Source organism: Gymnodraco acuticeps, unplaced genomic scaffold, assembly GCF_902827175.1.
Source record: "Gymnodraco acuticeps unplaced genomic scaffold, fGymAcu1.1, whole genome shotgun sequence".
NCBI lineage: Eukaryota > Metazoa > Chordata > Actinopteri > Perciformes > Bathydraconidae > Gymnodraco > Gymnodraco acuticeps.
The window spans coordinates 3,491,761-3,512,911 of NW_022990940.1; the positions used below are offsets into that span (position 1 = coordinate 3,491,761).

A 21,151-nucleotide genomic window follows, 5' to 3' on the forward strand; every position below is an offset into this window, starting at 1 on the left:
TTAGCTGTAGTTGTTGGGATATTTTGCTTTTCCTTGTCTTAAATGATAGTACACTAAATATCCTAGGGCTTTGAACTGTTTGACAAAAATAATGGGATCATTTAAATAATCATTAGTTTATCTATATATATATATATATATATATATATATATATATATATATATATATATATATATATATATATATATATATATATATATATATAAATAATCACTGCAGCCCTAAACTAAATGCATTGAAGATGATTGTGTAATGTGTGCATTATATATATTTTTTATTTTAAGTATTTTCTGGTCAGTTTAAAGATAAAAGGAAGGTGAGACGTAACTATTACATGTTCAGCATCTTAGACCTTTTTTACTTTGATGTCTAACCCCGGCAGCTTTTAGTATCCTGACTCCATTAACCACTCCTTGTTATCCTAGATGTAATACCTCATATTTAACACTAGGTGACGCTAATGCCAAAGGAAAAGGTAGACCCTTCTGGGGTAACCGGGTTTACGTTTGACGCACAGTGAACATCAGAAGCTTTGAGAAAAACACACAACCATTTGAAAAGTTTATTTCTACCATACACAAACTGTACAACACAGCGCATATCTGTTTATTATGAAATAGTAAAAGTAATAGGAAGTTTCAATTTACAAACTACTTAAACTGAAAAAAGCATTACATTTTAATGTAAAAGAAAATACAATACAATTTCATATCTTACTAATATCGTTCCACAAAAAGCATTTCACATTACAAAACATCAAAATACTAACAGGGAAAAAATAAATATCATTCACAAAACTTCCTGAGCAAACAATGTGTGGTATAGGAATTAAATATAATAAATTATAAATAAAGGATTAAGTCTAAAGAATTTGATTCAATTCACTTTAAGATTAACGTTCGATACAACATTGAGTTTTTGGATAAAATAGGGTCCTTTTTTTCGGTAATTTGGCTCATTTGCTGTTACATTTTTTCTCTCTCAAAATGTCCTAGGCTACATGTCTTTGACTTCTTTTTGCAGAAATGAAAATGTATTGCTCAAATAAAGATTTTCTTGTAGGATTAATTTAATATAACATTTTAACATGTACTTTGATACGATTACAGTGTCCAAATTCCCTCCTTTTTTGTTAAAGTCCAGGGCAGTGTGGTGTACTAAAACACAAAATAATTAAAATACAAAAGTGCAATTGATGCAAACAAATAACTGATTAGCCAACAACTACCATTTGTCTATGTTTTCATTTGTTTTTTTTCCTTTTGTTTTGTTGTTGTTGCATTTAATGATTGAATCCGAATGGTAGACAGCTCGATTCTTGAGATAGCTACTATTCAAAATCTGCCCCAAGCGTTACAAGAATATTATAAGACTGGTTGAGATGTTAAGGCTTGAAAGCAGTTTAAGATAAAACCGGAAACGTTGTTTAATTAATTCCTTTTTTTGTTTTCCTCTCCATGCTAGCAAGAGTTAAAATAAACACCAGGCTTTTTAATCTCAGTCGTGATATTTGAAAACCTGACTCTGAGATTACAGCTACTGAGACAACGGTATTTTAACAGTCATCAGGAACCTCCTATGAAAATAATTGTACTGTATAATAAATTAGACACCATCCACATAATACTGTCCTACCACAAAACATAGTACTCGTATACTTTTATGGATTCATATACATTTAGGCACATACTATATGCACACTCCAAAGTGTGTGCACAGAAGGCAGTTTAATATCTATATTTAAAAAAAGACATCTTGACAAAAGTGGATTTTTGATTTTTGTTGCACTCTTCTTGTGGCACCCTTTGCCAAGCAGAATCTGACAGTCATTTCAGCGAATCATGTTGCATCTTTGCTCAGTGTCACTTCCTGGTTGCATTCAGCTGTTACTGGTTCAGAAGAAAAATGTACAGTACAGTTGCATTGCATTTTTTTGATCTCATTGTTCACTTTGTCTTACCATACATTCAGTTTCCAATAAAGAAAGCAAAAGCAATGCTTACAAATATCGATTCATAGTCGTTTTGGTAGGTTTTTTACTTTGAAGGGAGATCCAACTTATAGTTCAATAATAATATATGCTTTTCAACACTAGATGGCGAAAGTATGCCATGAAATTGGAATGTGCTTCTATGTAAATTTACAATGTGCAGAAAGTGAAACAGATTTCTCAAATATTAAGCATTTACAATTCAAGAAATAAATTAAAATCGAGGAAATAAATACACTGATGAACAAATATAATAATAATAAATAGCGATAATATAAGAATGACATGAACACATACAGATTAAAATCAAGCAAACCATACAAAATAATTAAGTGCAAGAAGAGGGGTACAAATCTCACCAGGATAAACATATCAAGTGAATGCAGAAACAGTAAAAGCATTACAAATCTGGCTGGTCATTTTCTCAGTGCAGTGTATTTACCAGGAAACGCCAAACACATTTCCAAAAGCCTCGTCTTATACATGCAGCCAAGCCAGCACTCTTCAGTCAAATAGAGCTATCTAGTGCCATTATCCCAAGTCAAAGAAACCTCCTGGTAGCTCTACAGCTTAAACATGGATGCCCTTAATAGCCTGTTTGATATTATCCAAGAGGGCCTTGCACTCTGGAGAGTATTCATGCTCCGAGTTGTTGTACATATCAGTTAATGTGTTCACATAGGCTTCAAAATTATGCTCACTGATGGGTCCCTGCAACAAAAACACAGTGTTTGACTATTAGTGAAAACAGCACAGCAGAAAAAGACATTTCATATAAAATGTGATTTCTTCCAGGACAGGTTAGATATAATGAGTTGTAGAGGAGTCTGTTCTTAAAGCTTACTGTACCATTTGAGGCAGCTGAATGTCTGTTAGACTGTTAATGAGAGCTTGGCTAAGGCGAGCGAGCTCCTTCAGAAGGCTGTCGTTGTGCTGTTCGATCATCTTGTTCTCCTCTTCAATTGTCCTCAGGTTACATTCCATAGACGATATCTGCTTTCGGGTACAAAAAAAAAAAATGATAAGACATTTGCCAAATAGAGAGAGCAAGATGTTTTGAATTAAATAATCTTGTCATTGTAGATATTTACCTGTGTTTGGAGCTGCATCATATCTGCTTCTATTTTCATGTTGGATTCATTCAGTTCCTTAATTTCATGATCCAAATGTTGAATATCCTCTTTGTTTTCCACTCCTGAATTGAAGCATATAATCCAATTTAACGTGTTCAAACCGATTTTTTATATAAATCTATATGCTTGAATATTGTTAAACCACGCTGTGTTTAGGAGTAGCTTACCACTGCTGGCTTTCAGTTTGATGGTCATCATCTCTTCTTCTGTGTGCTTTTTCTTGATACTCTGTGCGTTCAGTGGGCAACCCGACAAGCTAATTCAGCAGGTCATAAATGGACATTTTTAGTTGGAAGAATATCACAACACTTTAGCATCAGTAGGAGATTGTGAATGAGAGTCAAGACGCCATTGTAAGAATGCAACATGTCGACCAGCAGATAAAATGGAGGACCTCACCTTCTGTGAGTGGCAAACACATTATTGGCATGTCCAAGGCCATTGCAGCCAGGCAGGGGACAATGGGGCAGTTCCTGTTTATTGGACTTCCAGGCAAAGGGCAAGCCATTGATGGACGACTCCTTCTGTCTTTTGGCAGCAAGTGGACAACTGCTTGCACTGCGGTGGGATGTGTATTTTCCCGATATATGGCCCTGTCCGTCACATCCCATTACTGGACACCTACCAGAAACACACAGCGTCGTGCATGTTGTAAACACTGCTGACTCACGCAGGAAAACATGTAACTAAATTGCACTAAATAACATTTCTTTGCAACGGAAAAAAACAAAGACATTTAACTGCTCATATAATAACAACCACATCATTAAAAAAATGTTAATAACTAGACCGGAAGATTTGTTAACCATTAAGTTGATTAATCCAGCCAAATGCTGATTAAAAACGAAGTCGCCAAAACAAAAATAATCGCATTTAAATATAAGTTACTAATCCACTACAAGTTGAGTTAGAGCGTACACTCTGATCAGTGCAAATGCTTTGATGTTGATGATATTTGTGCGTGAAAACATAAAGCACAAGTCATGCTGTATTTCATTAAGAGTTTGCCAGTTGCATTTCCAGGCCTGTTTTCTGCAGGTCAGTAATGGAGTGACATGAATTACAGATAATTGTCATGTATCCCCTCATGCGAAAGAATGTAATTTGGAGGTGGCTAACCCTTTCCCTTATTGATAAAGGTGAAAGGTCACCTGAGATGATACAAATGGCACACATGCTTTAGAGTGCTGCTGCAAAAAGCCTGTTTCAGCATTCTGTTACTCGACAGCAGCAGCACTTAGAGAACAAAACAACAGCAGTCCCATTACTTACATCTACTACAGGTAGGTAGCTTGATGCAAGGCAGGAGGACAATGGAGGCATGCCATATGGCCCACTGTTTACAATAATCTAGGGACATTTGCTACCTTCCCCCTTTCTCTCCCTTTCTCTCTTAATGTGTATGAGATATATTCCAGTCTAATTCCTAAGCTCATGCCCTTGCATTAGTAATTAAAAAGAAAAAATCTCTGTCCAGATGTATGTAAGTAAACAAGGGCTCATATATCTGACTTTGGATTTAAACTGCAAATCAATTACATTATTTTGTTTTCAATAACACTTTCACAGACAATGATTAAGCTGCAAATGAGTGCGATGCCATCAGAGTGGGCAATTGGAAATGTTCTTAACATACTATAATTATAAAGAAAGCACTCAGTGAAGAGTAATAAGCCAGATATTCCATTCAGAAAAAATAAAAAACCCTGAAAAAATCCCACAAAAACACCCGGCTAATCCTTTGAAAATAATTCACTAATGTTACGACGAGAAGTATTCTTTTCTTTGTTTAACTTAATGGCCTCCAGGTATAATGCCCCGGGTAAAAGCATGACGCATTTTCACAATGTTTTCTTGTTTTATTTTTGAAACAAAAATGGGATGAAAAGAAAAAAAAAAATCTCTTACTTAAGCTCTTGCTCATCTTTGTCATCCTTGTTTGGTGTGAGCTTCAAACCTCCCTTTCTGGCACGTGGACATCCTGACAAGCTAAAAATGATTGGCGACAATATGGGTTAACATGAAGGAAATCTATTTAAGAGTAAAAAAATGTAAGCTGAATTGTTACAGGCAGCTATGAGGTCTATTGAGATTGAATTTGCACAAGCCAATCGAATCTTATAAATCCACATGAATAAATGTTTAATCACTGAAGCTGAAGTTGGAAGCCAAAAATATCAATAAAAAACAAGACTTCAAAAAGTGCAGCATGTTTGCAGCATAAAGTGTGACTTTCACCATCTGCTTGAATGTCATGCATCTGACAAATGTATTTCATGCTCAGTTGCGATGATTTTTCTCTGCTACCTTCTGTGCGAAGCATAGTTCCCAGTCACATGTCCAGATCCATCACAGCCAGGTGTTGGGCACCTGCAGGTGAAGAGACACAGAGACCAGGTGCTTTTTACAGCAAAAGACTGCGGGCAGAGCAGTGGATTCATGCTAATATGCAGAAAGGCTGTACAAATATCAAACAACTTCATGTGGAGTACAGAAAACCATGCATAATGTGTTGTAGAAAGGAAAAGAAAAGGAAAGCATTGACCCTAGCTGAGGTAAAAAACTAGCTTCCTAGTTTAATGTGCAAAATCCTTTAGCAACAATAACAGTTTTCATAAACACATACTTTAGTTCCTGAGAGTTGGCTGCCATCAGTGATTTGAGTGTTTTGTCAGCCAGGGGACATCCAGACACACTAGAGAGGATAAAGAGCTAACAGTCACTTTAATGCACTCTTTGATCACAGCTGAATTAAATCATCTTAATACAATGTCTCAAAGCATATTTATACAAAATCATCTGAAAACACAATTCCACCTCCTCGTCATGAGAAAGCTTTTCCATGTCACAGTGTTTTTAAAAAGTGACACATGATTTCAAATCTTAACTCTACAAGCCATGATTCAGCTGTATCAACATAATGAAACAATCAGCGCCGTCTCCCTTCTCTATATATCTGCGCGTTTGGTGCTAATGAGAGTGTAATTATTTACAGTACCTCCGATGTGATGCATAATTCCCCGTCACATGGCCGCTGCCGTCACAGCCTGGGGTCGGACAGCTGCAGGAGAACACAAAGCCATTAATACACAGATTACTCTAGTTCCCACAGCTCCATCTCAATCTTTCTTTTTACACTGAGAACCTTTTCATGGGCATTAAATAGAGAGAAAAAAAGAGTTAGTACAGCGGGAAGTTTAGTAGAAGAATTATTATTATATTGTTCTACATTTAGTATCATAATATCCCTGAAGGGGGGTGCTGTGCTGTTGAAACTAGAGGATCCTACTTGATTTTGTGGTGTGATTCTGAAGAGGAGACCCAGCAGAGCATGCACTCTAACTACAAGATTTGTTAGCTTGTACGGGATATACAGGGAGAAAACTCACTTTTAATTAGAAGCATTTCTGCTCCACATGAACCTGCAGACATACCGGTTACAATGACGTGTAACACAGTGAGTTTCAGTGCTCTTTGACTCAAACCGTCCTATTTAAACAAAGGTATGGTAGGTCGTTACTGCTGACCATCTGCCAGCTGAAAGGGAAGCTCACATTATACACAGTCCACTGAATACGGATGCTTTAAGTTATTTTATTCTTTGACAAACCTCAAAAGCTCTTTCTTTACGTCTCGTAGTAGCAGCTTGGCGTTGGGGCTCAACATGCTGCCGTCCCCTTGATAGTGTTGGTGCTCCAATGAGACATGATGGTAATCCTCCTGATGAGACAGAAAGAAAGTTAAAACGTGGCCTCACTGTCTGAAATGCCAAACCTGACCTGATCTACAATGACCTAAAAGTGAATAATTAATGAAAAGCACTGTATAATACTCTTAAAAACACAGGCCCTGGGGGGTTAGAGTGCGATTATGCTTAAGGATACTTATACTCTAGTAAACCATACATCCATTTAAAGTCATACTTAATCCACATAGTATTTACGAGGTATGGCCGTGACGTTTGGATTTCCTTTTTTCTCCTACAGACAAGATTGTGCAGTCACCAGATGTTGTATGATTTTTAAAAGCAGGTCAAATGTGATTACTCCTTATAGCAACTACAAACAACTATCATTGTTAAATAAAGAAAAGAAAAGCAAATTATTTTCAGGTACTTGCATTATATGTGCAGACCAGATTAGAGAGCAGTTTTCAGTGTAAAGATATTGAATATGTTTTATAGATTTAGTCACACAATTGTCATTAGACTTTATATAAGGGTTTTATATTTGATACCAATATTTAGATGGATTTAAGTCGTTTAGACTAAAGTTTACTTATTTGATGAGGTTTTTTTTGACTAAGTGTTGGAATGTTCTGACTACATTTGACTATTGAAAGTGTTATTTTAGTTAAAGTTGTAACTTTGGTCAGTTTTAGACAACATTTTCAACTTAAAGATCATCAACTCAAATGAATAAATCAGTATTTCTTAGGTTCCGGTCAGATTTTAAAGAGCATTCAGACCTTTTATGTTTGGAAATTACAAGTTAAACTGAATGAATAGAAAATCTAAAGTCCAGACGATTTAAACTTTTTAAAGAAATGTAGAGTAGGGGGTTGTCAGGGGATTTCAAACATGACCTTAATATTGTATTTACTCCTTCTCTCCGGTAAAAGTAATAAACCTAATTTATTTTCGACTTTCACTTTTTGTCATCTTGTATGTTGCTCAATCTCATACATTTTTTTTTATCAATTCCTATAATTGAAATTCTTTGTTTGGTGACATAACTCTGCTGTTTTCTAATGCACTCAATTAACATCTTACATTTTCACATTAAAGCCAAAATGTGAGGGGTTGTGTTTTTTTGTCACACCTGTAGAGCGTGAGCGTTGCTGAAGTTGACGGGCCCCTCCCAGCTGTCCCTCTCACACAGCGGCTGGTAGAAGGCAGGGCCGATGAGCATGCTGCCGCCTTTGGCCCCGGCCGACTCAGAAGGGGACATCGGGTCGTCGGAAAGTGTTTTTGTCGGGGTGCACTTCTTCATACTCAGGTCCAGGGTGCCATTTTCATCCACCTCTATGAGCATGTCCTAGAGCAAAAGAAACCTCAACATTTAATCAAATCATACGAGGGGAGGGTATAATAAATAAAGTCATGGCAGCGCGTGCTTACATGTGAAAAGAAATAAACCAGGGGATAAAAATAGAACCTTTTTTTCTAATTACACTAAAAGGGAATGTAAATAAAACAGTACGCCGTCTTATTAATATGACAGCAGCGATATGTTAAACTGGAACCCGACAACATTTCTCTGTAAACATGAAAAACGACTTGAAACGCAGAGCAAACAAACATATATTTAAATAATACATACAGTGGTTATCTCACACCAGACAAAGTACCAAACTAAGCCAGCGTTAATTCTGCTGAACACAAAAAAATAATCACTGGTGTGTAGTTTTTCAGTGACAGCTGTGTCATCTGTTTTCTAGGACACACAACCCTGATGGCAGCTGGGGGGTGGGGAGGTTGCAGGTTTTAGGTCATCATTATTATAGCAAAAATTAAAAAGCTTAATGTGGCATAAGTTTCCCCGCTGACAGATGTGTTTGTCGTTTTTTTTTTTGTGTGCGGAAAAGCAGAAGCATGATGACTTATGGCTGTTTTATGGTATTAAAAGTTTTACCTCGTTAAATGCTGAAATCCTTTTCCATAAATGAAACCAATTATTCAACGCATATGTTTCATTAAACCCTATACATCATTATTTATTTTTTTACAACAAAAGGGAGCTTTTCAAATTAATTAAAGGGGATGATTTACATGAACATTGGCTGTGGCTGTCCACTTAAATTATCCAGCCGTTTGATGATGTGTTTTCCTAATCTAAACAGCACCAGTGTAAAAATAAAAGGATGCGCAACACTTTATGTGATTTATTAAGATTTAATGCTGTTTTTTATGCTGCAACTAAAAACTCAAACTCCGGATTTAGTTGTCTTTTGTTGCTTTTATTGATTAATTAAGTAAGTAATTTAAGCGGCTCGCATTTTTAAATGAAAATAAGCTTGTGTTTTAAATGACAGCTATGTGTTGCATGTTTTGTGCCATACATATCATGCATATGCAGATAAGTTGAAGCATCCAACGACATATAGCACTCTAAATATGGCCCCCTTTCCTTCAGACCTGAAAGCTGCTCTTTATTTTGAACGTCTCTCCAAGACAACTAAGCTGTAAATGAGAACAGATGATTAACTTGCTAACACTGTTTTATTCATTCAGTGGGCTGGTACCTGGTACGGGGCCACATTCTCAGCTCAACAAGCTGGGAGACAAGGATCTGTGCTGTGTAGGTGTGGAAACCTTGAATCATCTACAGTACACTGAGCACGTATGTAACCCACAGAATGTGAACAATATTAATCATGAAGTTTAAGAGAATTGGCACCATAGAGACAATGACAGCAGAGGAGATTTTTTGATCTGAACTCGTTTCCAAGAAGAGTTTGGAATCGTTTGAATTCAACTTTTCAGATGTTAACTCCTTTAGCTGATTGGCCTAATCCATTAAACTGCTTTTAAATGCTATCTGGTGTAGACACACAGCCTATCCTGGATCATATAACTAAGCAAAATATCCTCTGCCATCTGCAGCGGGCAAGATGCGTTTTCAGAAAACAGTTCAGGGTTTACATGCCAGCTGATGTCGAAACAAAATACAGTACCACGTGTTTTAATAAAAAAATAGACGAGTAGTTGTAATTGGGTTTAAGTAGGCTGATTGTATTTCTTCTTTTGAATTTCCATTTGTGTACATTAAAGCTTTATGGAGAAGAAACCTTCTTTATTTCCTGCCACCAAGGCGCCGATCTCCCTTTGCCAAAATCTGTCTTTTGATGTCTTTCCTTTTTATACACAAATCAGAGTTCCTTTAAAATGACCACATTAGATACCTTTCCAAGTGGTCTAATTTCATTACCTTTGTTGAGGTTGCCAGGGGCCGGCCGGGTACAGCCTCTATGTTCTTCTGGTAGCGAGTGGAAAGGTTAAGGATGGCGGCTGTCGCTGCCGTGGCTTGGAGGCCGTCTTCTTTTTTGAATTGACTCGGAGGTCTGAGCTGACCAGGGGTGGGCAACCGGCCACCGGGAGCACCGAGGAAGCCGGCATACTGCTGAGGTGCTGAAAGTGAATAATATAGTTACTCAAACAGCACTACCTAAGCGTAATGTACATCAAAAACAAGTTGGAAGTTCATATTGGTTGGCTTTTACACCAGACACTAGGAGATGCAACCCTTAAAAGGTAACAAACATTAGCATTTAGATCTGTCAAAGCTCCTTACCTAAAACATCTGACAAAAAATGTACACTCATTTAATACCATATTAAAAGCTTTGTTATTTGAAATGTATTAAACTTACAGTCGGGGAAAAGTGCCATCTCCTGGTCCTGGTTGGGCCCCATCAGAGGCTGTTTGCCGAAGACCTGTGCATCAAAGCTGGCGTAATCAAAGCGGATTCTGCTGTACTTGACCATGTCTTTTGTGAGGCTCGTTTGCAAGGCTGCTACTGGATGAGAGAGCCTGTAGTTCAACTGGTTCATCTCGTAATTTTTTATCAAGCCGATGGCTCTGCAAGGAGGAAAATACAAAAGAGAAATAACATTATTTTATTGTGCAAACCTCGTGAAATAACAAGTGCCCAGCAAGCTCATATTAAGCAGTTAAGTATAGATGTTTTTTTTAAGCAGTCAGGGATGCCAGTGCTTTTGTACACGTAGAGTCTGGGATCTGATGTGTGTTGTAGATCCACAGCCAGGTTGCCAGACTAATTAATATAGTAGGAGTGGGCATCCTGCCCATGATATATCCACAGGGAACAAAGAGTTCTGCTCTTTTATCATCTCTAATAGAGAGGAACTCACAGGAGCGGCAACCATTGCTTATGTCTGCTTGGAAAGCTGGAAATAGACTGATCTGCTGGGATCAGTGAATAAAAATATCCCCCACTCTCCTCAACAATAATAGTGTTTATCACTTGTTTGCATAACCTCAGTTAAACAACTTCAGTTCACTACAGAGCTGAATAGGATTTCTGAAAGCGTGTTGTAATTATTGTCCTGCACATGTGAACACAATGATAGCAGTGACAATCCCCAGCGTTATCTGGCAGTGTACCTCGGTGAGCGGTCAGATGTTTGTCTGCATTTCAGGCTCTCTTCCTGAGGCTTGGACACTTTCACTGCAGCAGCGATGGGGCAGCCTGAGAGACTGGTTGAGGAGGAAATCAAACACATTAGTCTACTGTAAAATACTGTAATACTGTAAAAGGGTGCAGATTTCGAATGGCTTTTTGCTGTAGACGTACCTCCGGTGGGTGCTACGGTTGCTGTTGACATGGCCTCTTCCTGTGCAGCCGGGTGTGGGGCACTTGAGGACGTTCTCATGCATCGCCAGGACTGAGGGGACGAGGACAGAGAGAGGAGATAAGCTCAGGAAGAGTACAAAATAATGTAACATGTGAGACATAATCGAGCGGAAAGATTGTGAAACATGAACATACTGAGCATTATGGAAATAAAACAAACACATTTTCATGCATTCAATCAGGATTTATGGAACTGGTTGGAACTTTAGTGCCTATAGAGGAAAGATCCCACAGAGACAGAGACAGGAGAAGAAAAAGCAAAAGGCTTTTCATTGTGAGGGACGCTGTAATGTGCCTGAAATGTAAATAGCTTAGTGCAAAGAGGAGCGTTACAAGACAGCTGATTATATTCTTCAAAACAAACGCGTCGTTAAAGGTCCGCTCTGTATCCTTAGAAACTTCCTTTCTGTACATATTCTCCAATTAGTTTGTTGGAGTTGTCTATTTATTTTTGAATGCTGCGTTAGCTAGCCCTTTGATTTGCAAATACTGCCTACAGTCTAAGAGCACGCGCTTTTTTGAAAAAGTTAATTACTTTTTCTGTTCCTTTTGTAACATTACTGTTTAATGTTGAATGTTTGTTGAGTTGTATTGAAATGACTTAACAATCGCCAGTGTAAGGGGGGGGAAGAAAGAATTCCATATTCACACAACAGCACATTAAGAAAGAGAGAGAGAGAGGAAATCCTTTAACTTTATTTGAAAAGTTTTATTCCCATCTTTGAATTGAACTAAATGTAAAAGCAATTCTTTCTTGTCTTTGGCTTCGTGCTAAGAGGATTTCAACTACTGTGAGTGATTATAAATCCTACAAATGGCAGTTTTTATAAGTATAACTCATCCTCTATACAGCATGTATACAAATACTTCTTGTGTGACTTACTTTCTGGAGGAACTCGGACTTTATGAGGGCACCCAGACAAACTCCTGTGGTGCGGGTACAGCCCGGTCACATGACCAGTGCCATCGCAGCCAGGAGTCGGACACTTGATGTCCTTTTTATCTGTACGTGCAGAATCTGAAGACACAGTAAACAAGATGTCACAATAACTGAATATAATACAGCCACTGTGTTGCTGCCCGAATTATAACAAAGCCGTCCTGTCTTTGTGTTCTATCAAGAAGTGTAGTTTGAAGTGAAACATGCATACAAAGCACTTTCGTGTCTACATATTGTGCAAAGGTCAACAGATTGAAAATATCATGCAAAGCTAGATACTTTTTTCACAAAACGCATCTTTTAATCTCTCATTTTAGTTAAGGCTGCAGTTCAACATTCACTTCTTAATGCCCATCCATCGAAAGATTACATGTAGGATTACACATTTAGCTGCAGTCATTTGAAGAATCAGAGGGAAACATGAGAGGTACTTTAGGAGGATTTAAGACTTATGGTCATGGTTAAATATCCAGTTGATTCCTATCAAAATCCAATATTCTAAGTAGTAGCAATTCCATCAGAAAATGTTGTTCTTCTTTATTTTAGTCTGTTCATTTATTACTTCACTTGTTGCCAAAATGTTTTTAATACTTAAGAGGATTTCCTCCCTCTGATTCCCCCCCCTTCTTTTATTCCTTTTTAATGTTTTTGGAGCGCCCAATCATCCAAATCACAAGTGGTCTATCTGATTTATGCCAGATGAAAATACATTCCCCCAAACCGATTGTTCCCAACATGATCACTTTTGATTCTTGCAGCTGTGTATAGATCAGCTTCATGTTACCTTTTCCTCCGTGATAGTTGAGTCTGCCCTCCATGTCCATCATCCTCTGGTGCCTCCTCTCATTGGTCATCTGCTCCATGAGGAAGCGGTCCATCTCCCTGTAGGCGTGGTGCAGCACCTGCCTCTGCTCCGTCTGCAGAGCGATGGCCTGCTCCAACATGTTGAAGTTCACCCCCCCTCCCTGGCTCATCTCCAGGGCTCTGTCGGGGTGGAGACCCAGAGCCCACCCTTCCATCTGAGGCGGCCTCTCCACCCCCGCCTCCCCCTCACTGTCCTCCTCTGTGGGGAGCGGCCTGTACCTCAGAGCCTCGGCCTGAAAAAGACTCGCCCTGCCCATCGGACCCCCTAACTCTAAGTGAGGCTCTTCCTTCACGCGGCCTCTTCCTGAGAGGTCTTCAGAGGCTCTTTGGGGGCTGCAGATGGAGCCGTTGACCTTAGCCGACAGAGACAGAGGCTCCCACTCAGCCTCCCTCATATCTGGGTATGGACTCGATGACGTACGGCTCATCCTGTCTTGGCTTTGGTCGTCTCTTTCGTTGTTATGGAGCTCCTCTTCATCTTCATCCATCAGAGGTTCGGTTGTGTCTGGCTCACACTGAGGAGAACCATCGGACGCAACTTCTGACCATCCGAGTGAATCGCCGGAGTTAGCTGGCACGTCGTGGCCGTTTATGTAGGCACCTCCATTGATTGCTTTTAAGTTCCCATCTAAAACAACAAGAAAACACATTTTATTCTATGTTTTTTCAGACTTAACAGACAAAACATCTTCTTCTGTGACCCCTCGGTCACACTCATGATAGAGAATTGCTTGTCCGCGATAATCTTCTCCAAATCCTTTAAAGGTTTTAGATTTTTGTTACTTTTCTATAAATGATATTTTGAGAAAAACATGTTTTTAGAACTGAGAGGATTTAAAAGAACACATATTGCAATAGAAATCATAATGTTGCAAGATTCCAAGCAATTCCTCAAGTATGTTTGAGATAACATATATGACCTTATGTTTGTTAGTTAAACACAAAACCTAGTGATGAGAAACATAATTGTTTTCTTCTTCCTCTGTGCCTCCAATTGGTGTCTCAACCCAGTATAGATTTAGGACAAGATTATAAGGGATTTACCGCGCGGTGGACAGCAAACATCAGTTTTTTATTAATGATGTGTATATTTAAGTGCAAACTAAGCGGCAACATGTTGTCATCTGCACATAAAACTGATTTAGAAATTCATAATTGTTGTTTCTAGAGATGTGTACAAGAAAGGGGATGAGGATTCCTGAAAGAAACAGATGGAGGAAACTACAGATGTGCAGATAAATAATGTTAGCTGCTGCTGTCTGTGTGGCATGACCTGGTTTAGGTCTATACATCTCAGTTAAAAACAAAATAAACAATTATTAGACAGTTTACAGCGCTCACAGAAAAGTATAACATCACCAAAAATTGCAAAAAAAAGACAGTGATTACATTAATTTTGATAATAATTTGTATATTTAATTCACCTGCAGTTTCTGAAGAAAGCTTTTAAAACAGAGCTTGAAACAGATTTGTATTTAAATCAGAAATGTTTTGTTATTAAGACATTATTTCTCAACTCTTAATAGATGCTTAACAAACGAGAGTTAGAAGAGCTTTTCTAACAATGTCATGTATATATTTTAGAATATCGTGCCTTAAAATCCCGGCTTTTTACTATTGAAATCCTTGTGGGTGTGATAAGACAAATGAATAGTTAATAGTTAATGATAAATGAAGCACCATTATTGCAGATTATTAAAATATGTTTGCATTTAATTCCTACATTTCACACTCATTTTCTATAATCTCTTTTTTACTACAGCTTAATTTGCTGAGTGCTCTCGATACATTTATTTGCATTGACCGTTTGCCGTCTATCTTTCAGCATAAATCCAGAAATCCCGGTCACATGTACAGACATATTGTGCAAAGCCACAGAGAGTCTGATCAGTGCAACAGACAGAGGGTTAGAGTTATCCTAAGTGCATGTGAAACAACACTTTATTAACCTCACTGCTTATATTAAGTCATAGTTAGTGATTAACAATGGGAGGCTATCATCTGGATTGAATCAATAAAATCTCTCTTGATCCTCCAAAACCATTCAAACTTATGCTCTAAGGCTCTTTGCACTGTGAGGGTTTTTACTTTCAGTGGGGCTATATCCTCTTAAGTGGCTAGACATCAGATATTATATAAGTTGAGAAGATAGATGGATAGAGATGGATTTTGAGAATCAGATCACACACTGTTGAGGATGATACAGATACAGGCATTATTATTAACATAGCAGCACACACAATCTAATCCTCACCATAAGAGCTTTAACATAAAATATGTGGCACTAATAAACAAAAAAGACAAAATATATGATTTTGTGCATAATGAGGTGCGGTGGAATTTGACATGTCTGCTTTCATATGCATTTTGCAACATTACAATGTGTTACTATAACAGCCCCCTGCTGTGAAAAATATTTTAAAAGAGGTGTCTGAAGACAAACCCTGTTGAATGAAAAATGAAAACCAGTTAAACGTATTTACATTTATGAGGCGAGCAACAAGGGTTTTGTTTTTCATCCAGATGGACTCCACGGCCTGACACAGCCGCAAATAGTCAGACATCCACACAGACGTACACACACACACACACACACACACACACACACACACACACACACACACACACACACACACACACACACACACACACACACACACACACACACACACACACACACACACACACAGACAGAGACACAGAAGTGCAGTGAAAAAAGAAAAGAGATGGAGAAAAAAACTTGGATCCCTCCGGTGGTTTGTGTGTTGGAACAGGTGAACAGTTTGTACTCCAGAATAGCCATTACCAGCACTCTGCAGCAGGGCTGCAGTTGGCTGGAGTTGAACGCAGTGTGGCTCAACCAAACGAGAGGCTTATTTTTCTTCCCTTTTTGTTAAAATGCAGATATGACCAGCTTCCCACAGCAAAAAAAAATATCTTACTGCCTCCAGTCTACTTTTCCAATTTTTGTTTTCCACAGAAAATAGCCCTCAAATCTGACAATAACAGCAAAATATGTTCTGAAATTGTTTGTCAATACCCGTGTTCATTTGACACCCATCATTTTTTTTAGATGTATTATTCAGGCTGTATTTTGTTTTGTTTAAAAGCTAATCCACTGAATATCAGGTTCAAATCAGGAAAATATACAGCAGTCAATCAACACTGGGTGATAAAAAGTATCCACAATAACAAAAGGAAAACGAATGATGCACAGTGAATTACTTAGATAATTGTAATGTAATATGAACCCAGGAAACAAATACATTCCATTTCCAGTGAATCCACACAATTCAGTGAGCTACTCTCCTGGTCCATTTAACTACACACATGTGTACTATAATGAGCTGTAGACATTATGCCTAATTATGTATTAGACTGTGTTAGAGGGCCTAACAAAAGCTTTTGAAAGGGACAATTACGTTTGTTGCTTAGTTACATCGTTAAAAATATACCAAATCAGTGCAGATTATAGTGGGCGAGAATGCACATGTACACCGCGAGCATTGTTGCCAAAATGCACTAAAATTCAATTCATTAGGTAAAAATAAAAAAATGTCGCTTGTTGAAAGGACAGCGGTGTAAGTGGAAGTAAACATTATTTTAAGTTGTTGATTAAATGTATTTGTGGTTTTAGTCAAAATGAAAACATGTGCAACATATGGCGAGCAATGTTGACACTATTGGTTTTCCTTCATAGGCGATTTCAATTATATTCCGTTTAAAAAGAATAGAGGAAGTTTAATTTGATTCAAAGTGATACCGGGCACTCCCCCATTCAGTGTTTCATTCTATGGATTCAATGGATTTTGGACTGGCTATTGAAAAAGGACAGATGAGGGGTCTGAAATCTGGCCCCATCAAAAGAGGGTAAAGCCACGCCAAAAATATCATGGCAGATCAGCTGTCAAAACTTCAATTTGTGGACGTGAGACACAACTAATGTGGACCCAGCAGTGTAGTCTTTCACTTCCACTGCACAATGACTGCGGCTGCTGGCTGATGGCAGAGGGAGGAAAATATGAATGCAACAGATGGGATTTTAAAATTCAGCGTCAATTGTTCATCAAAACAGACAAAACAACAGGACATCTGTTTACCTGCTGGAGTGTCAATGTTCCTCAGCTCTTCTTTGTCCTGTGGCGGTGCCAGGTCCTCGCTCTCCTCTTCACATGCCTCGCTGGGGCTGTAGTGGCGGGGCTTCATCAGCAGGGACTTTCTCTTGTTGACGGGGGCGCCCTGCACCCCTTCCTGAGCACTCCTCTTCCTCACCATGGACCCATATGGACTGGGGGGGGGGGGGAGAGGGGACCGGACAAAAGGCTCAGCAGGGTCAATAGAGGCCTCAGTTGGCTCATTTCATAGGCTCAAATCTGACACTTTCTTTTATGAAGTGAATGAGTCACATCAATGGTTGAGGAAGAAATGTAAAAATATGAGAAAATGTGTGTCATAAAGTTTTACCTTTGAATATCAGTGACGCAGTCGGACAGCCCTGTGAAAACAAAGGCCAAAAAAGAACCCGATCAAACATCATGTTTACATTTCCACTACAGTAGCACAGCATCTGTCGACATATTCTTCTTCAAAGGTTCAAAGTGGATCACTACTTTTGGGAGATTGCTAATGACATTTTTACAATGTTCTGTAAATATTTGTTTTGTAGATAGTGTTTTTAGGGATGGTACCACCTGGGCTAATACTGCAGCCTTTTACCATATATGTTATTCTCTTTTACAATGCCATGGGGAGTAATCAGCACAAGGATGGAGAAGTGGTCTTGTCATTGATCTGAAAAGCTTTTTATTCTCTCTGCTCATTCTCTGCGAGACCAACGGTAGCTCATCCTTTGACAACGTTGACAACGTGATCTAAAAAGGCTAAATCAATTTTCCCAGGGGCCTGCGTAAATCTCATTCACAAGTTCTACCCCTACTCCCATGAAGCACAACCAATAATAACTCTTTTCATGCATTTCCCCAGATGTAGTAATAGCCGCAGCGCGAGGCCCTGAACACTTGCATAATGACATATCGAGTCTAGAGGTTTTCAATCACACAATATATACACACTCCTTAACTAATTTGAGCCAGTGTTCCAATTTAATGAAGTTATTCCCCTCTGAATAATGAAATTGCAGTGCAGTGCTCTTCAGACCGGCAAGATAATACATAAAATTGACAGTTATAAAGTTGGATTGTTGAACTGATACCCCTAAACCATGGCGATAAGTGGAATATGTGTGTGTGTGTGTGTGTGTGTGCATGCGTGTGTGTTTAGTTAATAGCAAACTAAAACCGAGAGCTGCACTCACCTGCGCTGCTGTTACATGTGTTCAGGGTTTGCTCCTCACCTTCAGAATCCATCTGTTAAAAAATAAAACATGCAATGTACAGATGAGTTAAACACATAGATTATAATGAATTTAAATGTATCTAGTGAGGAGTGAATATTGTTGGACATTATTGTCCCCCAGTGAGCCTTAAAAATCAATGTTTGTCCACGACAGCATCACAAAGGGCTTCTAAAACATCAGACATATGCAAACACATAAGGTATAGTGTTAGAAAAAAAAGTTCTAAAGGTGAGAAAAAATGTAATGGCAAAAAATAATGACATCAAAGTACGGACAGCACCTCACTGTGTGTGTGTTTAGACAAAAATAGTTGCTAGAATCCATCCACTCTCGCTGGCTGTTGCTTGTGGGTCCCAAATAAAACCTATTAAACATAATTATTCCAGGCTGATGGTGGCGTATAGTGGTCACAGGCCAGTGAAATCTGTGAGTCATAGGATATGCTGTTACTTTTCCCTGGTAATGGGAAACATGACTCCTCTCTCTCGTTTGCTGTTGTGATTGAAGGCACTGACCTGTCATACATTTATAATAGGGGAGCAGGTGTGGCAGTGATGGACCTTAATTTCCTTTAATAAACCTTTTATGTGCCACACTCTTAATGCCACGCCGGGCCCTCAGAGGTCCTGCTCATAATAGGTTCATTACTTTTGATTACTACAGCCTATTGAGACAAACAACTCCCAAACACTATAGATTACGTTCTGTAAAAACCAATGTAGCTCATTAGTTTCCTCAACACTTTCCCACACAGACATGCTTCAACATTTTGTATAAATATGTTGTTTTGAAGGCAAAGTGTTGCTCTAACATCCTGCAACCTGAGATTGTAACATGGACATTAATCAAAGTTCAAATGATGTTATCAGTGTATGGAAATATCACCAGTGAGTCACATGTTTATTACCAGGACGGTGGGTTTTTTAATTCTTTATTTGACATTTCAGATGTGCCATTTGAATGCAAATGTGTTAAAAACAGTTTATAATGAACTTGTGTTTACAAAATAAAAAAATGTTCTTCTATTTTTTTTCTTTTCTAAATGAATTCAAAATAATATGTTTTGTAATGATAACACCATGCTATCATTTCAGTATACCTTTTTTTAAAAGCCTCATGAATCAAGTAATAATGAGAAATAGGTTTTAATACTCCGTTTGTAGTCAGTTGTATACCTATCATACAATGACACACTCTTACGTGTGACGATAGCTAAGCGTGTTGTTTTTTTTTTACCGCGTGCTGCGTATCAAGTTTCACATATTATATAAGTCTGACCGTCAAATTGAAACCTTTCTTTTGTTTGCACTGCTTTTAACGTGCGTCACATGTGCCTTTCTGACATAATTATAACAAACCCTACTGGCAGATTGTTTATTTAATTCCCATAACAAGAGGTGACAAGTAACCAGAGAACCGGGAAGGCCTCCGTCGATCTCTGTGTACTAACAGCTAGTCCTGGCAGGGCAACAACATGGACAAACATGTGACGTGAGTGTTTACAAAAGCAGAACAAATAGAAACATTCAGGGTCAAAGGGAGATATTATTTGATATCCCCTACACATCTAGCTGAGGACTTTATAAAAATGTACCTTATTGTTTGATGGTTATTTCATTTATGTATCATTATTCAGAGTTTATGAAGTAACAAGAATATCAAACTTAACTTCAATCTTAGGTTTTAGGCTTCATAGGCAGTATAATGTATAAAGACATTATGATGGAATCAGATATAATTGTTTATTCATGTATTTGCCAACCACTATAACACCTCCTGTGTGCACCAATAATTATTAAGTGGTAATAATATAATATACATTGTGATCGGAAAAATGATATAAAATATAAAATATGTTGAAATATCCTTATACCTGCATATACATGTCAGTTTATTAAAAGTGCCTATGGCCTAGAAATGCTAATGTAAAGAGTTACTAGTGGAAACATTGAATAAAACTGGTCTGAATAATTCGGCCTACTTTATTATAATAACTTATAACAATGCTCCGTTCTGCTAAAACTCCCCATCAGTGTTTTTCAGGGATTTTGTTGAGTTTATAATTGTCTTTCTTCAAATGTATGTAAGAAGTGTTTCCATGGGAAATAATTACCTCCGCCATCTTAGCATGTTCATGCGTTACATGTTGTGTAGTCGCCAATTATTCATAAACAATGTTGGAAAGAAACAATGAGGATTGTTGTAGGATTACTTTAACAACGCTTAGAAAATATAGCCTTGTTTTAGCATGTTTTACTACAAAACATGTTGACTTAGATCACTGAGAAGCATTCTTCAAAGCATAGAGTCTCAAATGTTGTCTTAAATTTGATCTAAATTCTCTATTCACTTTATTTTCCAGCCCTTTGGGTAATGTATCGTACCAGTGCTCCTAAGTACTTCAAAAGACCTTGTTGCAGATTACTCTTAACGTTCTATTATGGTTTAAAAGGAAGTTTTATCAGGAACAAATCCAGCCGAGACAACCTGAC

The 21,151-nt window shown here is 38.1% G+C and overlaps 1 protein-coding gene across 5 annotated transcripts in view; it reads right to left on the minus strand.

Moving 5' to 3' along the window:
* Positions 1–549: 549 nt before the first annotated feature.
* Positions 550–21,151, minus strand: part of st18 (ST18 C2H2C-type zinc finger transcription factor) — a 38,895-nt gene continuing 18,293 nt past the window's right edge. For 3 of the 5 annotated variants that reach the window (XM_034234669.1, XM_034234672.1, XM_034234673.1), the window contains exons 3-22: positions 18,618–18,669; positions 17,768–17,798; positions 17,404–17,591; positions 13,224–13,931; positions 12,383–12,517; positions 11,440–11,530; positions 11,250–11,342; positions 10,495–10,703; positions 10,054–10,253; positions 7,945–8,160; positions 6,735–6,844; positions 6,123–6,185; positions 5,751–5,819; positions 5,432–5,494; positions 5,033–5,113; positions 3,524–3,745; positions 3,292–3,380; positions 3,083–3,186; positions 2,841–2,987; positions 550–2,702 (exon numbers count right to left, since the gene is read on the minus strand). In XM_034234669.1, the coding sequence (XP_034090560.1) occupies positions 2,562–2,702; positions 2,841–2,987; positions 3,083–3,186; positions 3,292–3,380; positions 3,524–3,745; positions 5,033–5,113; positions 5,432–5,494; positions 5,751–5,819; positions 6,123–6,185; positions 6,735–6,844; positions 7,945–8,160; positions 10,054–10,253; positions 10,495–10,703; positions 11,250–11,342; positions 11,440–11,530; positions 12,383–12,517; positions 13,224–13,931; positions 17,404–17,591; positions 17,768–17,798; positions 18,618–18,669 (3,012 nt within the window). In that variant the 3' untranslated portion in view covers positions 550–2,561. The remainder of the gene's footprint in view (positions 2,703–2,840; positions 2,988–3,082; positions 3,187–3,291; positions 3,381–3,523; positions 3,746–5,032; positions 5,114–5,431; positions 5,495–5,750; positions 5,820–6,122; positions 6,186–6,734; positions 6,845–7,944; positions 8,161–10,053; positions 10,254–10,494; positions 10,704–11,249; positions 11,343–11,439; positions 11,531–12,382; positions 12,518–13,223; positions 13,932–17,403; positions 17,592–17,767; positions 17,799–18,617; positions 18,670–21,151) is intronic. The other 2 variants (XM_034234670.1, XM_034234671.1) reach the window with 2 other exon arrangements.